The sequence below is a fragment of the Mobula birostris genome, chromosome 7 (genome assembly GCF_030028105.1).
Source record: "Mobula birostris isolate sMobBir1 chromosome 7, sMobBir1.hap1, whole genome shotgun sequence".
NCBI lineage: Eukaryota > Metazoa > Chordata > Chondrichthyes > Myliobatiformes > Myliobatidae > Mobula > Mobula birostris.
This window is the reverse complement of record NC_092376.1, coordinates 177,073,447-177,097,692: the sequence shown is the minus strand read 5'-3', so window position 1 is coordinate 177,097,692 and position 24,246 is coordinate 177,073,447. Positions and strand designations below refer to the sequence as shown.

The 24,246-nt window shown below is 47.2% G+C and overlaps 1 protein-coding gene across 2 annotated transcripts in view; it reads left to right on the top strand.

Moving 5' to 3' along the window:
• Positions 1 to 3,690: 3,690 nt before the first annotated feature.
• apbb3 (amyloid beta (A4) precursor protein-binding, family B, member 3) overlaps positions 3,691 to 24,246 on the top strand; it is a 58,470-nt gene continuing 37,914 nt past the window's right edge. Inside the window, exons 1-3 of one of the 2 annotated variants that reach the window (XM_072264148.1) lie at positions 3,691 to 3,733; positions 4,389 to 4,591; positions 22,372 to 22,571. In XM_072264148.1, the coding sequence (XP_072120249.1) occupies positions 4,543 to 4,591; positions 22,372 to 22,571 (249 nt within the window). In that variant the 5' untranslated portion in view covers positions 3,691 to 3,733; positions 4,389 to 4,542. Of the gene's footprint in view, positions 3,734 to 4,244; positions 4,592 to 22,371; positions 22,572 to 24,246 lie in introns of those variants that run through there. The other variant, XM_072264147.1, reaches the window with a different exon arrangement.

Sequence of the window (24,246 nt, the reverse complement as noted above, 5' to 3'; positions counted from 1 at the left end):
TGTAATGATGGATGCCCCCTTTTTGAGGCATTTCCTTTTCATGATGTCCTTGAAGCTGGAGAGATCAGTGGAGCTGGCTGAATCAGCAACTTTCTGCAGCTTTTTCTGATCCTGTGCAGTGGCCCCTCCGTACCAGACGGTGATGAAATTAGTTAGAATACTCTCCAAGTTATATCTATAGAAATCTGCGAGAGTCTTTGGTGACATACCAGTTCTCCACAAACTCCAAATGAAATATAGGCCACTGCTGTACTTCCTTTGTAATTGTGTCAATAAGAGGGGTGATTGATAAGTTCGTAGCCTAAGGTAGAAGGAGTCAATTTCAGAAAACCTAGCACATTTATTTTTCAACATTGTCTCCTCCTACGTTTACACACTTAGTCCAGCGGTCGTGGAGCATACAGGATCTTGGACCTCCAGAAAGTGTCCACAGCAGGGGTGATTGATAAGTTTGTGGCCTAAGGTAGAAGGAGATGAGTTATACAGCTCTCGTTACATGCACATGCAGTTCAACTCTTTGAGTGATTATGCAGAAAGTTTGAAGTTAATAACTCATCTCCTTCTACCTTAGGCCACAAACTTATCAATCACCCCTGCTGTGGACCACTTCTACAAAGAAGGGATCAGTATGCTCCACGACCGCTGGACTAAGCGTGTACATGTAGGAGGGGACAATGTTGAAAATTAAATGTACTAGGTTTTCTAAAATTGACTCTTTCTACCTTAGGCCACGAACTTATCAGTCACCCCTCATATGAATTATACATGATTGTCATTTATTGTTATAGGTTATAATAATGGTGTTGTATTATGAATGAGTGCAGAGTGGAATGGGTGTACGCTTTAATGACTTGGGTAGCAATGAAAAGGAAGAGCGTTTTTATGAATGGTTGGGAAGAGGAATGGGGTGTGTTTTGATGAATGGGGTAGAAATGGAAAAGAAGGCTGTTTTTATGACTGAGCGGGGAGTTGGGAGGGGGCGTTTATATGAATGAGTAGATGACATGAAAGTTGATGGTGTTGTGGATAGTGCAGAAGGTTGTGGTAGGTCACAATGGGTGATAGGTAGGATGCGAAGCTGGGCCAGGAAGAGCCTGATGGAGTTCAATTCAGAAAAGTGTGAAGTGATTCACCTTGGAAGATCGAACTAGAGGGCAGAGCACAGGGATAATGGCAGGATTCTTAGCAGTGATGAGGAACAAAGGGAATTAGGGGCTCACGTCCACAGATCCCTCATAGATACCGCACAGGTTGATAGGGTGGTTAGAAAGGTGTATATTCTGTTAGTCGTCATTAGTCATGGAAGTGATTTCGGGAGCCACAAGGTAATGCTGCAGCTCTATAAAGTCCTGGTTAGACCACACAGGGAATTGTGTTCAGATCTAGTTGCCTCATTATAGGAAGGATGTGGAAGCTTTAAAGAGGCTGCGGAGGAGATTTACCAGGGTGCTGCCTGGATTAGAGAGCATGTCTCATGAGGACGGGTTGAGCAAGCTCGGACTTTTCTCTCTGGAGCAAGGAGACTGAGAGGTGACTTGATGGAAGTGCACAAGATGATAAGAGGCACAGATCGAGTGGGTAGTCAGAGTGTTTTTCCTTTGGTTTATATAAGGGGGCACAATTTTAATGTGATTGGAGGAAAGTATTGGGTTTTTTTTTACACAGAGGGTGGTGGGTGTGTGGAATGAGCTGCCTGGGGCGATGGTATAGGCAGATACATTGAGGACTTCCAAGAAACTCTTAGATAGGGGCAGGGATCACAGAAAAATGGAGGGCTACGTGGGAGGGAAGGATGATACATCTTGGAGTAGCACAACGTTGTGGGCCAAAGGGCCTGTACTGTGCTTTAGTGTATTATGTTCTATAGCCATGCAGGGAAAAGGGGTGCTGGCTGGATCTATGCTTCTCCTAGCTTACACTGTTCTATCATCTGCATCCATCATCACGGACCACCTGCACCATCCCATACTCCCTTCTCACTACTTCCATCGGCCTCACGCCCCACACCACCAAGTTCAGGAACAGTTATCACCCTACAACCATCAGGCTCCTGAGCAAGCGTAGGTAACTTCACTCACCCCAACCCTGAACTGATTCCACAACCTGCACACTCACTTTCCAGGCCTCTACAACCCACGTTCTCAGTGTTATTATTTTATATTTGCACCATTTGACTTCTTTCTGTAAATTGGTTGTACATCAGCTTTTGTTTATTTACAGTTTATCATAAATTCTAATGTATTTCTTTACTTTCCTATAAATGCCTGTAAGAAAATTGATCCCGTTGGTACAGTATGTGGTAACATAGATGTGTCCTTTGACAATAAATTGACTTTGACTTTGCAGAAGATTATGAGGTACAGCACATAGATAGAATGGACATTTTTGCTGTACGTTTTTATAATTTGATTATTTTAAACCACGTATACGCCCTCATCCAAGGTGATGAACTTGGAATCGATTAATTAGCCCTGGGAGATCGAGTTGACCTTGGATTGTTTCACTGGCTTGTGCCTTGGCCTCATAGATTTATTGCTTACTCAGAAAAAGGATTTCCAGGAATGGAGTAACTTGAAGACGGATTCACGGGCCGCTGGGCCAGAGAATGTTTGGAACATTATCCAGGCAGAATCCAGGTCACAGGTCACAGGACTGCACCAGCAAAGTTCAAGTTCATATTCATTGTCGGGCAAACAAACAATGCCATGAAAATTAGCTTTTTGCTGCAGCAACAGAGAACATTACAAATGTAAATTAACATTAACTTAAATTATACCTAAACACTTGAGATTCTGCAGATGCTGGAAATCCAGGGTAACACACACAAAATGCTGGAGGAACTCAGCAGGTCGGGTAGTATCTATGGAAATGAATGCACAGTTGAACTTTCAGGTCGAAACCTTTCATCAGAACTGGAAAGGACGGGGGAAGACGACAGAATAAAAAGGTGGGGGGAAGGGGTAGGAGAACTAGCTGGAAGGTGAGAGGTGAGAGGGAAGGTGGGTGGATGGGTGGGGGGAGAATGAAGTGAGGATGGGTAGAAGGTGATATGTAAGGCCAGGTGAGTGGGAAAGGTAAAGAGCTGGAGAAGACGGAATCTGATGAGAGAGGAGAGTGGACCATGGGAGAAAGGGAAGGAGGAAGCGACCCAGGGCGAGGATGCTAATTTACAGGATGAAATGATTCAATTCCTCAAGACCCTGTATCAAAATTGGTTCAATCAACATTCACTATTTCAGGTGAAGGGCCTCAACCCAGACATGGACTGACAATTTCCCTTCACAGATGCTGCCTGCCCTGCTGAGTTCCTTCAGCACTTTAGAGTATTGCTTGAGATTCCGGCATCTGCGGTGCTCTGTGTCTCTTAAAATTTCACTGAACCAGTTGCTGGTTTCATTTGTGTTAACTTTACTTTTGTGAACCGATTATTTATTTAAACATATCTTCAAAAATACTTGGTAGTTCTTGTTCCCCTTAACAGCCCGGTACAGATTTCTACAGACGTCCCGTGGAGAGCATTCCAACCGATTGCATGGGGTGAGGTGGGGGTGCCCGGTTGGCACTGCACAGGATCGGTAAAAGCTGCAGAAAGTTGTAAACTCAGCCGGCTCCATCGTGGACGCTGAGGACATCTTCAAAAGGCGATGCCTCAAAAAGGTGGCATCCATCATTAAGGACCCCATCACACAGGACATGCCCTCTTCTCGTTGCTACCATCAAGAGGAGCCTGAAGGTACACACTCAATATTTCAGGAACAGCCTCTTCCCCTCTGCCATCAGATTTCTGCACAGTCCATTAACACTACCTTGTTCTCTTTTGCACAACTTATTTATTTTAATATATATTTATAATAATTTATAGTTTTTGATGTATTACACTGTATTGCCACAAATTTCACATTTGTCAATGCTAATAACCTTTATCCTGGTCTCTCTCTCTCTGTTCTGGCAAAGAGCCTCAGACAAAAAAACATATCTATCCATCTATCCCTCTTCCTCCCCCTTTCACTCTCTCTTGCCCCCTCTTCCTCTCCCTCCGTCTCTCCCCCTCCTCAGACGCTGCACGACCTTCATCTTCAGCGTCCGCACCTCCACCGGGTGCAGATTCTGTTGTTTTTAAAGATGTTTCTGAAGGCGGGTTAGAGTCATGTCCCGCAGGAGTAAGAGTGGGGGAGGACTGGCTACGGAGATCCTGTCTCACACTCCGGGGCTGTGAAAGGGTTAAGGACTCCGTGCGTCGGTCGGATCAGCGAGCGAGGGGGCTTTCCCGAGAGAGCGAATCGCGCCGCTCCGTTCTCGTTGAGATCAACCTGCGCCGAGGGGGTTAATGGTTTCCGAGGCTGGCGTGCGGTTTGCAATCTCAATCTCCGGGTAACGCGTCTCTCCAGGTTCCAGTGCGGTGGGATTCGTGGCTGTGGATGCGGAGCGAGGAAGCCATCAGTGGGAACGGCGTAGTTTGCAAGGACAGGCGGTGCGAGCGGCTAACCGGGACCCCCTCCCTGTTTATGGAAGAGGCGGCGAGCCCCCCTCTCGCCGGGAGCCATGCTGGGGAAGGACTACATGCTCGCCATCATCATTGTCAACTGCGAGGGTGCGTCGAGATCCCTGGTGACTTGCAACACCAGGAACGCGGCACGGTTTGTGTCGGGTACCTTGCAATGAAGTCCCCCTCGCCCTCCGGTCTCCTCCAAACCCAGCGCCGTTTGCAATCAATCCAGCCCCAGAAGGGGAGGTGTGTCCAGGTAGGAGCCGAACCCCGGAGCGACGGCAGCGGGTTAACCCTGCACACCCCGGCCTGCTTCACCAGCCCGCTGCCCCGCGCCCGGCGCCGAAACGGTTAAGGTTAAGCGGCGTTTTTGGGGCCTGTCTGGGGTCTTGGAAGGGGGAGGGGTTGAACGATGCGGGGGTGGACGAGTGGCGGTGGGTGGGGGAGAGAGGCTGTTTACCCCTGGTCTGACTCAAAGGCTGGCACGTAAAGTGAGGGGCGTCGGGGTGGAGCCATCTACTGGGGCCGGAGTCTGAACATAGAACAGTATAGCAGCGGACAGGCTGTTCGGCCCACGGATGCTGTGCTGATTTTAGCCAGTTCATACTGAATGTCCTCCAGTCTATTGTCCATACCACCCTCCTCCCTCCCTTCATAAAAACGTGTCTGTCTAAACGCCTCGAACTGCCTTTTTCCAGCACCAGCTCTGGTAGACCATTCCGGGTACCTACCCCTCGTGTGAAATAACCTACTTCTCACATCCTCTCTAAACTTCCTGCAATGCACACCAGAACATGAATTTAAGGATTGTATCTGGTGACATACAGTGATAGTGTAGCAACACAAAATGCTGGAGAGATACAGTGGGTCAGGCAGCATCTATGGAAGAGAGTGAACAGTCGATGTTTCTGGTCCTGAAGAAGGGTCTTGGCCCGAAAGGTCGACTGTTTATTCATTTCCACAGATGCTGCCTGACCTGCTGAGTTCCTCCAGCATTCTGTGAGTTTTGCTCTGGATTTCCAGCATCTGCAGATTTTGTAGTGTTTGACATATGTATACTGTATGTACTTTAATAATAAATTTACTTTGAACCCCCTCTAACCTTAGAAGTATGTCCTCTGAAATTTGACAATTTTGACCCTGGGGGAAATGATTCTGACTGTCCACCCTCTAGGTCTGGGTGGTGGTGTAGAGATCCGTCTCTCCCAAAGGAGGTGTAAGGTGCTCCTTCCCTCCGCTAGCCTGTAGGTCACCCTTGGGCAAGGTGTAGCACCTGCTTAGCCCCCCGATCAGGGTCAGGTCAAGTCATGGGAGCAGGTGGTGGATGGTTGTATGAGACGCTGGTTCAGATCACAAGTCCTGATTATGTGACCACTGACACCAGGCAGACAATCTCTGAAGAGTATTGATAATGGCTGGGGTCACCCATCTTGTGAAGGCAATGGCAAAACGCTTCTGCAGAAAAACTTGCCAAGAACAATCGTGGTCATGAGACCATGATCACCCATGCAGTATGAGATGGCCCTTAATGATGATGTCATACAACATGGCACATAATGATGATGTCATGCAACACAGCACATAACAGTGATGATGATAATGACCCTATATGTGCCTCTCAGGTGTCACCTCAACCTCGGACACCTTAGTGAGAACAAGGTAAGCTTTTTGAACCACTCCTTTTAGCTCATGGCTTCTAATCCAGGCAGCATCCTGGTGAACTTCTCCACAGTCCATAAGACCAGAGTTAGGCCATTTGGTCTATCGAGTCTGCTTCGCCTTTCCATCGTTGCTGATTTATTATCCCTCTCAACCCCATTCTTCGACCTTCTCCACATCCTTCCTATAACATAGATGACCAGAATGGCGCACAATAGTCCAAGTGTGGTCTAACTGAAGTTTTATGGACCTGCAACGTGACTTCCTCACTCTCATACAGTACTTAACATGCTTACTAATGCAGCCGAGCATGACATACAATGCATTTACCACTTTCAACAAACTATGGCCCTAGATCCCAAGGTCCCTCTGTACCGCAGTGCTATTGAGGGGTCAACCATTAAATGCAACCTTTCTCCTTTCATTTGAACTCCCAAAGTGCACACCTCACACCTGCCTGGATGAAGGTGAGAGGAGAAGGATTTGCAAAGTGGCTTGAGGAGAATCTTCTTCACATAGAAGGTAGTGGCTGGATGGAACAAGCTGCCAGAGGAGTTGGTTAAGGCAGGTACAATAATGACATTTGAAATATACTGGGAGAGGTAGGAAGGGTTTGGAGGGAAGTGGGCAAAATGCAAGCAAGTAGGACTGGCTTCATTGAGCCTCGGTCGGCATGGAGTAGTTGGGCTGAAAGCTGTGTTTCCGTAATTTCTTTACTGACATACAGTGAGGAATGGGCCCTTCTGGCCCGTCCAGCCCTTTGAGCCACGCTGCCCAGCAATCCCTCTGATTTAATCCTAGCCTAGTCCTGGGACAATTTACACTGTCCAATTAACCCACCAACTGGTATGTCTTTGGACTGTGGGAGGAAACTGGAGCACCTGGAGGAAACCTACTGGTCATGGGAATAATGTACAAACTCCTTATAGGCAGCTGCGGGAATTGAACCCAAGTCACTGGAGCTGTAATGCGTTGTGCTGACCACTACACTACTGTGCTGCCCAATGTAGAATGTAGGACTCTAAGACCACTTGAGGTCTTAGAGTGATGTGATTGTTTGTGGGACAGTGCGACTGGGATAGAAGGGAGGATGTGATCAGCACGGACCAGTTGGGCATGAGGACCTGCTTCACTGTTGTACGACACTGGGACTCTAAGAGAGTTCCAGAAACTCCTGAGAGGGACATTGTGAACTGAGTGACCCCTTATTTTTAAACAGTGACTCCAAGCTCAAGATTCTCTCACAATGGAGGAAACATCCTGTCCACACCTGCCCCTCAGGACTTTGCATTTCAATTTTTGAAAGATTGGAGTGACTGGGGTTGTAAACACTGGAATTTAGAAGGATGAGAGGGGATCTGATTGAAACATATAAGATTATTAAGGGATTGGACACGCTGGAGGCAGGAAACATGTTCCCAATGTTGGGGGAGTCCAGAACCAGAGGCCACAGTTTAAGAATAAGGGGTAGGCTATTTAGAACAGAGTTGAGGAAAAACTTTTTCACACAGAGGATTGTGGTTCTGTGGAATGCTCTGCCTCAGAAGGCAGTGGAGGCCAATTCTCTGAATTCTTTCAAAAAAGAGTTAGATAGAGCTCTTAAAGATAGCGGAGTGAAGGGATATGGGGAGGGGGCAGGAAAAGGGTACTGATTGTGGATGATCAGCCATGATCACAGTGAATGGTGGTGCTATCTCGAAGGGCTGAATGGCGTACTCCTGCACCTATTGTCTATAATCGAATCCCCTCTGCCTCTTCTAAGCTAAGGTGCTGCAAACCCAGGTTATCCAGTCCCTTCTTAAGACAACTTGTGCATTTGGGTATAAGTATTCTTTGTTCGTGGACATCTGGAGAAGGCAAATCTCAGAGTTGTATACTGCTTACATACTTTGATGATCAATGAACCTTCGTACTTTTGAAGTAAAGGTTGCCCTCTTTGAACTGGTTTCAATACCTTAGCAACCATCCTGAAATAACTCTAGCAATACTGTCCACAGCAGTCTAAGTGGGACCTCATTAGTGTTCTGTGACTTTCTGAAGATAACTTCTCCCTGTTTATGTTCAATTCACCTCCCACTTAGCAATAACAATCTGTTTGCTTGTCTAATTACCAACATTCTTGTGCAAATTGTGCCCGAGGACACCCAGATTCATTTTATAAACTCTAACCAAATCAAGCTTTGATAGCCTTCACTGCTGTCCGCTACGCCCCCAAACTTGGTGTCAAGTTGTTATAAATTACTATTATCTGCAACTTGATATTAACCCTTTCACAGCCGGGAGTGAGAGGGAAGGTTTGGGTTTCTGTAACCTCTCCCGTTGCAGAAGGACATGACTCCTCTGCTTGTGAGAAAAACTAAAAACAGAATCTGAACTTGGTGGAGATGTGAATGTTGGAGATACACAGTAGGTCATGCAGCGTCTGAGGAGAGAGAGTCTGTGAGAGAGAAAGAGAGAGAGAGAGAGTTACACTTCATGTCTGAGGTTCTTTGTCAGACTGAGAAAAAGAGAAAATAGTATCAGAATTGGAATCTGAATCAGGTTTATTATCACTGACACAGTATTTTGCAAAAGCCTTAACCACATACAATATATATAGCTGAGACTTTTGCACGGTACTATATTTGTGAGGTGGAGAGAGAGTTTGTAAATCTGGAGGGAGCAGGATGTTGGGGGTGGTGAGGGTGGAGCGCTGTGGGAGGAGTGTGGGACAGGTGGTAGAGAAGGAGTGCCAGGGGCAGAGATTTGTGTGGATGCAGACACACCCAGCCCTGAGACACCAGGCAAGATCATTGATTCCAAACAATTGGTTTATTGATCATTACAGAATGTCCCTCTGGTGCTTCCTGCTCCCTCCCCTCTCCCTTCCCTTTTCCCAAACATGAGTCCCCTGTCTCTGACCCCCTTCCTACTCTCAGTCCACAATAGAGACCCGTATCAGAAACAGGTTTATCATCACTCACATATCACAGATTTTTTCTGCGGCAGCAGTACAGAGCAATACATAAAATTACCACAGTACTGTGCAAAAGTCTTAGGCACCCGAGCTATATACATGTGCCTCAGGCTTTTGCACAGTACTGTAAGACACAAGCCAGTGAAACAATCCAAGGTCAACTCGATCTCCCAGGGCTAATTAATCGATTCCAAGTCCATCACCTTGGATGAGGGCGTATACGTGGTTTAAAATCATCAAGTTATAAAAACGTACAGCAAAAATGTCCTTTCTATCCATGTGCTGTACCTCATAATCTTCTGCAAAGTCAAAGTCAATTTATTGTCAAAGGACATATCTACACGTTTGTATGTTACCATATACTGTACCAACGTGTTCAATTTTCTTGCAGGCATTTATAGGAAAATAAAACATAAAAATTGTCTGAAGTTACAAATATAAAGTAGTGCTCATGGGCTTGTGAACCATTCAGAAATCTGATGGCAGATGGGAAGAAATGGTTCCTGAATCACTGAGTGTGGGTCTTCAGGCTCCTGTACCTCCACCCTGACGGTAGTGGTAATTAGAGGGAAGTCCTGGTTTGTGAGGAAGCTTAGTGATGGGTATCACCTTGTTGCGACACTGCCTTTGAAGATGTCCTCAATGGTGGGAGGGTTGTCCCCATGAGTCTACAATCTTTGAAGCATCTTGTGATCCTGATTTGGAGCCTCCAGACCAGGCGTGATTCAACCAGTCAGAACGATCTCCATCGTACACTATAGAGATTAGAACCAGTTCGGTATCACCGAACTATGCAGAATCTGCCGAGCAGTTGGGGATTGTGTCACCACATTGTGCTCCCTTTGCCAGGGTACAGATACGCATCCTCTGAAGGAGGCAGCATAAGGTCGTGGAATGCTACAACACAGAATCAGGCCCTTCAGCCCATCTAGTCCATACCGAGCTGTTCGGTTACCTATAGGGTAGACAGTCAGAATCTTTTCCCCAGGATCAAAAATGTCAAACCTCAGAGAATACGCTTCTAAGGTTAGAGGGAGTTCAAAGTAAATTTATTATTAAAGTACATACTCACACCTGGACCATAACTCTTCATACTCCTGCCATCCATGAACTTCTTCCCTTAAGTGATGAATCTGAACCACTTCCCCGGCAGCTCGTTCAGCACTCTCACCACCCTCCGAGTGCAGATCACGCTCAGGTTCCCCTTAAACATTTCACCTTTCACCCTTAACCCATGACCTCTGGTTGTTTGCATTTACCCTATCAATACCCCTCATAATTTTGTATACCTCTGTCAAGTCTCCCCTCATTCTCTGACACTCCAGGGGATAAAATCCGAACATTCACCCTTTCTCTATAATATGGACATTGTGTAGGCAGAAGAGAGATTTTTTTAAGAGATTAGCTATCACATATATATTGAAAAATACAGTACTTTGCTAAAGTCTTGGCTATGGTGCAATAGATGTTTGCGCAGTATTCTACATGTCAACATGGAGCGGAGCGTGAGTTTGTAAATCTGGTGGAACAAAAAGAGGTTGGGAATGGTGAGGGTGGATCGCCACAGGAGGGGTGTGGGACAGGAGGGGTGGCAGAGGAGTGCCAGGGGCGGGGGATGGTGTCAGTGCAGACACACCCAGCCCTGAGACATGAGGCAGTGTCATTTGATTCCAAGCAATTGCTCTATTGATCATTACAGGATGTCTCTCTGGTGCTTCCCGTTCCGTCCCCTCGCCCTTCCCCTTTTCCCAGCCATGATTCTCCTCTACCTGCCCCCTTCCACTCACATAAAATTACTACAATACTGTGCTAATGTCTTAGGCACCGTAGTTACATTACAGTATATGTATTTGTAGCTCAGACTTTTGCACAGTGAAATGTATCCTTTGAGTCAGCGACCATCACAGCTCAAGGGCAGCTGGCAAGTATCACCGTTGCTTCCGGTGCCAATGTAGCGTGCTCATAATTTACTAATCCTCATTTAGTTAGGCTTTTAATTATCAGTTTAATTTGTTCAGCACCACATTTTTCTTTTATTGATCTGCCTGTATAAGAGTCTCTAAATATCTCTAATGTGTCTGTCTCTACCACCCCTGGCAATGTGTTCCACGTACACACCACTTCGTTTGTAAAATAAAAACCTCTGACGTCACCCAAGTGTTTCCCTCCAATCACCTTAAAATTATACCCCCTCGTATTAGCCATTTCCGTCCTGGGAGAAAGTCTCTGGCTGTGCTCTCGATCTATGCCTCTTATCGGATTGTACACCTCATTCAAGTCATCTCTCACCCTCCTTCGTTCCAAAGAGAAAATCCCTAGCTCACTCATCCTATCCTCGTAAGACACACTCTCCAACTCAGGCAGCATCCTGGTAAATCTCCTCTGCACCCTCTCTAAAGCTTCCACATCCTTCCTATAATGAGGCGACCAGAACTGAACGCAATTCTCCAAGTGTGGTCTAATCAGGGTTTTATAGAGCTGTAACATTACCTCATGGATCGTGAACTTAATCCCCCGACTAACGCTGAGGTCTTAAGGCATTGGTCAGACCTCACTGAGCAGTTTTGGGCCCCTTATCTGAGAAAGGATGTGCTGGCATTGGTGAGGGTCCAGAGGAGCCTTACAAGAATGATCCTGTGAATGAAAGGGTTTATGTATGAGGAGCATTTGATGGCTCTGGGCCTGTACTCACTGGAGTTCAGAAAAATGAGGGGGAGGATCTCATTCAAACCTATTGAATTTTGAAAGGCTTAGATAAGGTGTATGTGGAGAGGATGTTTCCTGTGGAGGGGAGGGGGTCTGGGGCCAGAGAGCACAGTCTCAGAATAAAAGGACATCTTTTTAGAACAGAGGTGAGGAGGAATTTCTTTAACCAGAAGGTGGTGAATCTGTGCAATTTATTGCCACAGACGGCTGTGGCCAAGTTATTGAATATATTTAAAGCAGAGGTTGATAGGTTCTGGATTAGTAAGGGTGTCAAATGTTACGGGGAGAATAGGGTTGAAAGGGATAGCAGATCAGCCATGATGAAATTGTGGAGCAGACTTGATGGGCCAAATGGCCTAATTCTGCTCCTATGTCATACGGACCTACGGTCTTAACGCAGGCCAACATATCAAATACAAGAGTTTCTGCAGATGATTGAAACCCAGAACAACACACATAAAATGCTGGAGGAACTCAGCATGCCAGGCGGTAACTATGGAAATAAATAAACAGTCGATGTTTCGGGCCGAGACTGTATTCATTTCCATAGATGCTGCAAGACCTGCTGAGTTCCTCCAACATTTTGTGCGTGTTACCCAGCAGATCAGATTTTCTGTTTCAATCTCATCCAATTTCTTTGAACAGATCTCCGCGCACGGCCGCTGAGACGGAGAGTTCAGGGTGAAAGCCATGGCAGTTAATTTTCCTTCCTGTGGTCCCTCTTGCCGCCCACAGCCATTTAATTGTTTGAGTGGTTGTCTGGCTCTGGCTCAGTGCAGCTGGAGTTAATTATAGACATGACATTGTGTGAGGGAGAGAGAGGGAGAGACAGGGAGAGAGGGAGGGAGAGGGGAGAAGGAGGGAGGGAAGGAGAAGTGGCATTAAGCTAGATTACTGCTGTGCTTGCAGTTGGAATGAAGAGTAGTTTCTTCACTGGGGCATATACAGAGGCTGAATAAGCTAGAGGGACAGATTGGCCTCTTGAAGATTTAAGGATTAGGAAAGAGTTATAGACAGGCAAGAGACACAGCAACAGACTCCAGGGTTTAAAGTACTGTGGTGTTTGGAAATGTTAATTTAGCAAAAACATTATAACAGTGACTGCAGCATACAAAATACACTGGAGAGTTTTGTAAAGATAAAAATAATACTGAGAACATGAGCTGTAGAGTCATTCAAAGTGAGTCTGTAGGTTGTGGGATCAGTTGAGAGTTGAGGTGAGTGAAATTATCCTCGCTGGTTCAGGAGCCTGATGGTTGAGGATTCACTCGTTCATTCTGTCCCGTGTTGTATGACGTGGTGGGTGATCATGGTCTTTCCATCACCATGATTGTCCTTGGCAATTTTTTCTGCAGAAGTGGCTTGTCTTTGCTTTCTCCTGGGTGGTGTCTCTACAAGACAGGTGACCCCAGCCATAATTCATACTGTTCAGAGATTGTCTGCCTGGGATCAGTGGTCGCACAACCAGGACTTGTGACTTGCACCAGCTGCTCCAATGGCTTCGCATGGCCCTGATCAGGGAGGGGGGGGACTAAGCAGGTGCTACACCTTTCCCAAGGGTACCCGCAGGCTAGCGGAGTGAAGGAGCACTTTACACCTCCCCTGGTAGAGATGTATCTCCACCCCACAACCCTTGAAAGGTAGTAACTGTCCCTGAACCTGGTGGTGTGGAATCGAAGGGCCCTGTACCTCCTTCCAGATATTACTATTGAGAAGAGGGCGTGGCTCGAATGTGGGGGTCTTTTTGTGCTTTGCCTGTAATGGATTGAGCTTTCCGCAGGGGAATTGAACCTGGGATGACACAGTTGAGATGTCATTTGGAAAAACCTCCTAATGATGGACAAAGATTAGCCTTATTCATTAGATGTACATCAAAACGTATGGTGAAACATTTTTGTTTATGTAAATGGCCAACACTGTGACACTGTGAGGATGTGCTGGGGGCAGCCCATAAGTGTTGCCCCCCTTCCATAGCATGCCCGCAACTCACTAACCCCAACCCGTACGGCTCTGGACGGTTGGAGCACCTGGAGGTCACACGGAGAGCACACAGACTCCTTACAGACAGTGGCAGGAATCGAACCCGGGTCGCTGATGCATTACACTTGCCATTACGGCACCGAACTGCCCCTGAGTTGAGGAACCTGTCCTCCAGGTCCCCTTTAAATCTTGTCCTTCTCACCGTGACTTCTGCTTTCTAGTTTAGACTCTTGCACCCTGAGGGAAAGACTCTGGTCACCCTCCTTATCTCTGTTCCTTATTTATATATAAACCTCAATGAGGTCACTCCCCACCCCCAAACATTTTCCATTCCAGGTTAAACGGTCCCAGTCTATCCAATCTCTCCTCAGACGCAAGTGATTCTGCAGATACTGGAAATCCAGAGTAAAACACACAAAATGAATGGAGAAACTCAGCAGGTCAGGTAGCATCTGTGGAGGGGAATAAACAGCCCAAAACATCTACCATCCATTCCTCTCCAGCCGAGTCCCTCTGTTTGCTGCTCCAGATTTCCAGCACCTGCGGAATCTCCTGTGTCTACTCTAATGCCATGGTCCAATCCCGGATCCTCACCTGCAGCAGGGGCAAGACTGCAGGTTGCCCTGCAAGACTCAGGCCCCAGTGACCCCGGCACTTGTCACTGCCCCTTCCTTCATCGTTGCTGGGTTTAAGTGGGGGAACTCTCACCCCAGCGCCACTCTCCCGAAAGGCTGCAGAAGACCAAGGTTAAGAAAGCTTATGGGGTGTTAGCTTTCATAAATCGAGGAATAGAGTTTAAGAGACACGAGGTAATGATGCTGCTCTATAAAACTCTGGTTAGGCCACACTTGGAGTACTGTGTCCAGTTCTGGTCACCTCACTATAGGAAGGATGTGGAAGCATTGGGAAGGGTACAGAGGAGATTTACCAGGATGCTGCCTGGTTTAGAAAGTATGCATTATGATCAGAGATTAAGGAAGCTAGGGCTTTACTCTTTGGAGAGAAGGAGGATGAGAGGAGACATGATAGAGGTGTACAAGATAATAAGAGGAATAGATAGAGTGGATAGCCAGCACCTCTTCCCCAGGGCACCACTGCTCAATACAAGAGGACAGAGAGTGGTTTGTGCGTGGAATGCACTGCCTGAGTCAGTGGTGGAGGCAGATACACTAGTGAAGTTTAAGAGACTACTAGACAGGTATATGGAGGAATTTAAAGTGGGGGGTTAAATGGGAGGCAGGGTTTGAGGGTCGGCACAACAATGTGGGCTGAAGGGCCTGTACTGTACTATTCTATGTTCTATAAATGCTGCGCATCCCCTTCAGGGGTACTTGTGACTGGCCAGTAAATGCCAGCCATGTCAGTGTCCCCTCTCCCAGACAGAAGCCTGAAACCATGTCCCACCAGGCTCATGGACAGCTTCCTTCCACAGCTATATGACAGAGCATAGCACTGGCGCCCTGGTAATGTCGTGTTAACGCAACACTATTACAGCTCAGGGCGGCGGAGTTCAGCGTTCAGTTCTGGGATCATCTGTAAGGAGTTCGTACGTTCTCCCCATGACCATGTGGGTCTGCTCTGAGTGCTCTGGTTTCCTTCGAAAGTCCAAAGATATAATGGTTAGTAGGTTAATTGGTCATTGTAAATTGCCCTGTGACTAGGCCCGGGTTAAATCAGTGGGTTGCTGGGCAACGTGGCTTGTCGGGCCGGAAGGGCCTGTTCCGCCCTGTATCTCTAAAAAAAAATAAAATAAATGTCCAAGACCATTTCCTTGACCTTCATTACAGCCCTTGTACTTCACTGTCTTCCTGCGCTCTCTCTGTAACTGTGACACTCTATTCTGCATTCTGTTATTGTTTTACCTTGTACTACCTCAATGCACCGTGTAATGATCTGATCTGTATGAACAGTGTACGAGACAAGTTTTTCACTGTACCTCGCTACGGGTGACAATAACAGACCAATTTACCAATTCTGCAGTTCTCAAAACCTTTGTTCTACCAACCAGCAGGCTGAGAAACTGGGGCTTGCACCCAACACCAGGTCAGTAACAATAGTTCAAGGGAAAAGCCAGGGTCCTAACTGATGCCTGGGATTCCCCCCACCACCAACCCGAGAAACCCATTTACCACCCACAATGCTACCTGCGACTTGGCTAATGTAATCAATTAGTTAATTTATTTAGAGATACAGCGCAGAACGTCTTTCTGGCTCACCAAGCTGCACCACTCAACAATACATCTATGGAAATGAATATTTTGGCCCAAAATGTTGCAAACCAGTTAAATTAGTAATCAAATGGCCAACTAAACTAATCCCTTCTGCCTATGCAATGTCCATGTCCTTCCACTTTCCTCACGTTCGTGTGCTGATCTAAAAGTCCCTAAAGATTCTGCCTCTACCACCACCCCAGGCAGCACTTCCCAGACAGCCACCACTGTCTGTGTGTTAAAAAAAACTTGCCCCTCGCACCTGCTTTGAAATTACCCCTCTCGCATTAAATGCATGCCCTCCGGTATTAGACATTTTAACCCTGGCAAAAAGATACTGTCTGTCTACTCTATGCCAATCATAATCTTATAAACCCCTATCAGATCTCCCCCCAGAGAAAACTGCCCGATATTGTCCACCCTCTCGTTATAGCACATGGCCTCTAATCCAGGCAGCGTCCTAGTAAACTGCCTCTGAGCCCTCTCATGTGATCATATTGAAAAGTACAGCAGGCTTGGAGGGCTGAATGGCCTACTCATACACTCTTCTAACAATGACCAGTGGTCAGAAGGTATTGCAGAGTGCAGGTGTAACCAGTGTCACCACGATACAGCGAGACTGAGACAATCTGTCAGTAAGAGGCAGCAAGAAGCTGCAGGGTGTGAGATGATTCATTTGGCAGGGATAGTAAAGAAGTTGCCTAGCTCTTGGAAGTGTCCATTATTTTTAGCTGTCGTTGAAAGTACTGCCGTTTATTCCATTCCAAACCCAAAGACTCAGCTGTCGCAGGGGAACAAGGTAAACTGAAGCAGATACACAAATCACTCCACTGTAACAGAAGGTGAGAAACCCAGCTAATGAAATGTCTTGGCTTGTGAGAAAGATCCCTGTCCAAAACCACATTCAGCAGTTCCCTGTACTGCAGAGATCTCACTCACAATGTGCAGCGAAGAAATCGCAGAATTCAGATTTCCACAACTTGTTTGATGGGGTCTGGGAACATTTGATCTTTCCATAAGCCCATGGCATCTACAGGCTCAGGTTACTTTGATTTTCCAAATTAAAAACCAGAACGCGCAGGGTCAACCCTGCTGGACCAGACAATATTCCTGGCAGAGTGCAGACCAGCTGGCAGAGATTCTCACTGACATCATCAACATCTCCCTGAGCAGCGCCGTCGTTCCTACGTGCTTCAAGGCCACCACCATCGTCCCCGTGCCGAAGAGGTCTTCAGTGCCCTGCCTCAATGATTACTGTCCCGTCGCACTGACATCCATCATCATGAAGTGTTTCGAGAGGCTCGTCATGAGGCACATCAAGACCCTGCTGCCCCCCTCACTGGACCCCCTGTAGTTCACGTACCGTCCCATCCGTTCAACATTCGACGACATTGCCATCACCCTCCACCTGGCCTTAACCCACCTGGACATTCGAATGCTGTTCATAGACTTCAGTTCAGCATTCAACACAATCATTCCTCAGAAACTGATTGGAAAGCTGATCCTACTGGGCCTGAACACCTCCCTCTGCAACTGGATCCTAGACTTCCTGTCTGGGAGACCTCAATCAGTCCGGATTGGAAGCAGCATCTCCAACGCCATCACGCTGAGCACGGGGGCCCCCCAGGGCTGTGTGCTCAGTCCGCTGCTGTTCACCCTGCTGACCCACGACTGTGCTGCAACACACAGCTCGAACCACATCATCAAGTTCGCCGATGACACGACCGTGGTGGGTCTCATCAGCAAGAACGATGAGTCTGTTTACAGAGAGGAGGTGCAGCGGCTAACGGACTGGTGCAGAGCCAACAACCTGTCTCTGAATGTGAACAAAACAAAAGAGATGGTTGTTGACCTCAGGAGGACACGGAGCGACCACTCTCCGCTGAACATCGATGACTCCTCCGTAGAGATCGTTAAGAGCACCAAATTTCTTAGTGTTCACCTGGCAGAGAATCTCACCTGGTCCCTCAACACCAGCTCCATAGCAAAGAAAGCCCAGCTGCATCTCTACTTTCTGTGAAGGCTGAGAAAAGTCCATCTCCCACCCCCCATCCTCACCACATTCTATAGAGGATATATCGAGAGCATCCTGAGCAGCTGCATCACGGCCTGGTTCGGAAATTGCACCATCTCGGATCGCAAGACCCTGCAGCGGATAGTGAGGTCAGCTGAGAAGATCATCAGGGTCTCTCTTCCCGCCATCACAGACATTTACACCCGACGCTGCATCCGCAAAGCAAACAGCATTATTAAGGACCCCATGCACACCTCATACGAACTCTTCTCCCTCCTGCCATCTGGCAAAAGGCACCGAGGTATTCGGGCTCTCACGACCAGACTATGTAACAGTTTCTTCCCCCAAGTCATCAGACTCCTCAATACCCAGAGCCTGGACTGACACCAACCTACTGCCCTCTACTGTGCCTACTGTCTTGTTTATTATTTATTGTAATGCCTGCACTGTTTTGTGCACTTTATGCAGTCCTGGGTAGGTCTGTAGCCTAGTATAGTTTTTGTGTTGTTTTACGTAGTTCAGTGTAGTTTTTGTATTGTTTCATGTAGCACCATGGTCCTGAAAAACATTGTCTCATTTTTACTGTGTACTGTACCAGCAGTTATGGTCGAAATGAGAATAAAAAGTGACCTGACTTGACTTGACTGTGAAATAGGTTGTTTTGCAGCAGCAGACTATAAATGCGTATATATAAAATTAAATTAAGCAGTACAAAAAAAAAGGTAGTGTTCGTGGGTTCATTGTCCATTCAGAAATCCGGTGGCGGAGGGGAAGAAGCTGTTCCTAAAACATTGAGTGTGTGTCTTCAGGCTGCTGTTCCTCCTCCCTGGTGGCAGCAATGGGAAGAGGACATAACCTGAGTGATGGGGATCCTCAGTGATGAATGCTGCCTTTTTGGGGCATCACCTTTTGAAGATGTCCAGGATGCTGGGGAGGCTGGTGGCCATGATGGAGCCGGATGAGTCTGCAACCTTCTGGAGCTTTTTCTGATCCTGTATGGTGGCCCCTCCATACCAGACAGTGATGCAACCAGTCAGAGGACCCTCCACGGTAAATTAAATCACTTACTAAATCATTTACCTGGCCCCCACTGCTTTATTTTCACCATGGATGTGCAGTCCCTATATACTTCCTTCCCCCACCAGGAAGGTCTCAAAGCTCTCCACTTCTTTTTGGATTCCAGACCTAACCAGTTCCCCCTACCACCACTCTGCTCCGTCTAGCGGAATTAGTCCTTACTGTTAATAATTTCTCCTTCGGCTCCTCCCACTTCCTCCAAACTAAAGGTGTAGCCATGGGCACCCGTATGGGTCCTAGCTATGCCTGCCTTTTTGTTGGCTTTGTAGAACAGTCCATGTTCCAAGCTTATTCTGGTATCTGTCCCCCACTTTTCCTTCGCTACATCGACGACTGCATTGGCGCTGCTTCCTGCACGCATGCTGAGCTCGTTGACTTCATCAACTTTGCCTCCAACTTTCACCATGGCCTCAAGTTTACCTGGTCCATTTCCGACACCTCCCTCCCCTTTTTGGATCTTTCTGTTTCTGTCTCTGTCTCTGGAGACAGCTTATCTACTGATGTCTACTATAAGCCTAAGACTCTCACAGCTACCTGGACTATTCCTCTTCTCACGCTGTCTCTTACAAAAATGCCATCCCCTTCTCGCAATTCCTCTGTCTCTGCTGCATCTGCTCTCAGGATGAGGCTTTTCATTCCAGGACGTGGGAGATGTCCTCCTGTATTAAAGAAAGGGACTTCCCTTCCTCCACCATCAACTCTGCTCTCAAACGCACCTCCCCCATTTCACACACATCTGCTCTCACTCCATCCTCCTGCCACCCCACTAGGAATAGGGTTCCCCTTGTCCTCACCTACCACCCCACCAGCCTCCGGGTCCAACATATTATTCTCCGTAACTTCCGCCACCTCCAACGGGATCCCACCACTAAGCACATCTTTCCCTCCCCCCTCCCCCCCCCCCCACTTTCTGCAGGGATTGCTCCCTACGCGGCTCCCTTGTCCATTCGTCCCCCCCATCCCTCCCCACCGATCTCCCTCCTGGCACTTATCCTTGTAAGCGGAACAAGTGCTACACATGCCCTTACACTTCCTCCCTTACCACCATTCAGGACCCCAGACAGTCCCTCCAGGTGAGGAGACACTTCACCTGTGAGTCGGCTGGGGTGATATACTGCGTCCGGTGCTCCCGATGTGGCCTTTTATATATTGGCGAGACCCGACGCAGACTGGGAGATCGTTTTGCTGAACACCTACGCTCTGTCCGCCAGAGAAAGCAGGATCTCCCAGTGGCCACACATTTTAATTCCAGGTCCCATTCCCATTCTGATATGTCTATCCACGGCCTCCTCTACTGTAAAGATGAAGCCACACTCAGGTTGGAGGAACAACACCTTATATTCCGTCTGGGTAGCCTCCAACCTGATGGCATGAACATCGACTTCTCTAACTTCCGCTAATGCCCCACCTCCCCCTTGTACCCCATCCGTTATTTATTTATTTATTTATTTGTTAATATATATTTTTTTCTCTCTTTTTCTCCCTCTGTCCCTCCCACTATACCCCTTGCCCATCCTCTGGGTTTTTCCCCCCTCCCCCTTTTCCTTCTCCCTGGGCCTCCCATCCCATGATCCTCTCATATCCCTTTTGCCTATCACCTGTCCAGCTCTTGGCTCCATCCCTCCCCCTGCTGTCTTCTCCTATCATTTTTGATCTCCCCCTCCCCTCCAACTTTCAAATCCCTTACTCACTCTTCCTTCAGTTAGTCCTGACGAAGGGTCTTGGCCTGAAACGTCGACTGTACCTCTTCCTAGAGGCGCTGCCTGGCCTGCTGCGTTCACCAGCAACTTTGATGTGTGTTGATTTACTAGGTTGGAATTGGTTTCTTATTGTCACATGTACTTAGTTACAGTGAAAAGCTTGTCTTGCACACCGTTTACACAGATCAGATCATTATTCGGTGCATTGAGGCAGAACAAGGTAAAGCAACAACAGAATGCAGAATAAAGTGTCACAGTTACAGAGAAATAAGGTGGAAGGCAGACAATAAGGTGGAAGTTCAAAACGAGGTAGATTGTGAGGTCAAGAGTCCATTTTAGCATTCCCAGGAACCATTCAAAAGTCTTATAACTGTGGGATAGAAGCTGTTCTTGACCCCGTAGTATGTTCTTTCAGGCTTTTTTATCTTCTGCCCAATGGTTGGCATTTACTGACCATTCCCAAATAGCCTTCAAGATGGTGGTGAGCAGTTACCTCAATCTTCTACAGTCTTTCTGGTGCGAGGTACTCCCACAGTGCTAGGGCGAGACCCAGCAGCAATGAAGGAAGGGATGGTGATGTGTGCCGCTCTCTACATATTAAGCATTGCCGCCCTGGGAAGAAGTCTCCGCTTGTCTTCTCCAGCAATGCCTCTTATCATTGTGTATACCTCTATCAAGTCACCTCTCATTTTCCTTCTCTCCGAAGAGCAAAACCCCAGCTTGCCAAACCTTCCCTCATAAGACACACTCTCTAATCCAGGCAGCATGCTGGCGAATCTCCTCTGCACCCTCTCTGAAGCTTCCACATCCTTCCTATAATGAGGTGACCAAACTGAACACAATACTCTGTGTGGTCAACCCAGGGTTTTATGGAGCTGCAACATTATCTCATGGCTCTTGATCTCAATTGCTGACTAATGAAAGCCAACAAACCGTAGATCTTCTTAACCATCCTATTGATTTGTGCAGTTACTTGGAGTGGCCTGACTTACCTATCCTGGGAAAAGACACTGGCTGCCTCCCCTATCTTGTCTCATGATGGTGAGGAGGTAAAGCCCTCCCCACCATTGAGCACATCTACTCGGAGCGCTGTCACACAGAAGCAGCGTCCATCTTCAGGGACCCCCACCACCCAGGACATGCTCTCTTCCCTCAGCTACCATTAGGAGGGAGGTACAGGAACCTCAGCACTCACATCACCAAGTTCAGGGACAATTATTACCCCTCACCCATCAGGCTCCTGAACGAGAGAGGATAACTTCACCCACCCCAGCACTGCACTGATTCCACAACCTATGGAATCACTTTTGACAACTTGTACAGTTCCTTTTTATTTTTTTCTCTCTACTTGCACAATTTGTTGTCTTTTGCACTTTAGTTGTCTGTCTATCCTACCGAGTGTGGTCTTTCATTCATTCTATTCCGTTTCTTGTATTTACTGTGAATGCCTGCAAGAAAATGACTCCCAGGATTGTGTATGGTGACATATATCTACTTTGATAATAAATTTACTTTGAACTTTATGAACTTCCACCAGGTCTTATAGACATCCAATAACTTGTATTCTGATGTTGTGTTTCTAGACAACTTGTGGAATGACCAGTCCCTGGAGATGGACCATGACCTGCCTCCGGGCTGGAGAACCATCCGAGACTCCAGTGGGACCTACTATTGGCACGTGCCAACGGGCACCACCCAGTGGCAGCACCCAGCCTGTGGCTCAGATGTTGGCCTGGCCTCTGGCAAGCTTCCGCCCGTGGTGCTGCCTGCCCTGGGGAACGAGGTGAGAGAGAGCGGGGACAGCCGTGCATGTTTGGAGTGAAGTGTGTGAGGGCTTTGTTCATGAGTAGGTGATTGGTAGAAATCTAAGGCCACTTTCAGGGTGTGGGAGCAACACCTTATGTTCCATCTCGGTACCCTCCAATCTGATGGCATGAACATCGACTTCTCCATTTTTTGGTTCTCCCTCCCCCTTCCCTCTTCTTCATTCCCCCACTCTGTCCCCCTCCCCATACCTCTTCTCCCCATCTGCCCATCACCTCCCCCTGGTGCCCCTCCTTCCCTTCTTTATAACTGCATCAATATGTTGGGACCAGGTTAGATCCTCAGAGATCTTGACACCCAGGAACTTGAAGCTGCTCACTCTCTCCACTTCTGATCCCTCTATGAGGATTGGTATGTGTTCCTTCATCTTACCCTTCCTGATGTCCACAATCAGCTCTATCGTCTTACTGACGTTAAGTGCCAGGTTGTTGCTGTGACACCACTCCTGTACGCCCTCTTGTCACCACCTGAGATTCTACCAACAATGGTTGTATCATCAGAAAATTTATAGATGGTATTTGAGTTATGCCTAACCACGCAGTCATGGGTATAGAGAGAGTAGAACATTTGGGTATGCACACACCCCTGAGGTGTGCCAGTGTTGATTGTCAGCGAGGAGGATATGTTATCACTAATCCGTACAGACTGTGGTCTTCCAGTTAGGAAGTCGAGGATCCAATTGCAGAGGGCGGTACAGAGGCCCAGGTTCTGTATCTCCTCAATCTGAATTGTGGGAATGACGGTGTTAAAATGCTGAGCTATAGTCAATGAACAGCATCCTGATGTAGGTGTTTGTGTTGTTCAGGTGGTCTAAAACCACGTGGAGAACAGTTGCCAAACCAATCTGTGGTGCATCCAGATTGGATAGTTGATGGTGTATCATTTAAAATTGTTGAGTGTCAATGGGAACATATGTATTGGTTTACAGAACATAACTGGAGTGTTTTCAGAAATCTTTTCCCATTTTGACCTGGTTTAACAGTGAAACTGGCTGTTTCCCTGACGTACCTCTTCCTAGAAATGCTGCCTGGCCTGCTGCGTTCGCCAGCAACTTTTATGTGTGTTGCTTGAAATTCCAGCATCTGCAGAATTCCTCATGTTTCCACTTTGTTCAGTATGTTCATCATCTTCCGTTTTTTGTTTTGGATTTCCAGTAACAAAGTTTGTTTTGTTGATTTTGCATTTACCACTTAATTCCCAATCTCTGCTGTAATTTACAGTCTGTAATTACAAAATGGCAGGATACTTGGTAGTGTGGAGGAGCAGAGGGATCTGGGGGTACATGTCCACAGATCCCTGAAAGTTGCCTCACAGGTGGATAGGGTAGTTAAGAAAGCTTATGGGGTGTTAGCTTATTTATAAGTCAAGGAATAGAGTTTAAGAGTCGCGATGTAATGATGCAGCTCTATAAAACTCTGGTTAGGCCACACTTGGAGTACTGTGTCCAGTTCTGGTCGCCTCACTATAGGAAGGATGTGGAAGCATTGGAAAGGGTACAGAGGAGATTTACCAGGATGCTGCCTGGTTTAGAGAGTATGCATTATGATCAGAGGTTAAGGGAGCTAGGGCTTTACTCTTTGGAGAGAAGGAGGATGAGAGGAGACATGATAGAGGTATACAAGATATTAAGAGGA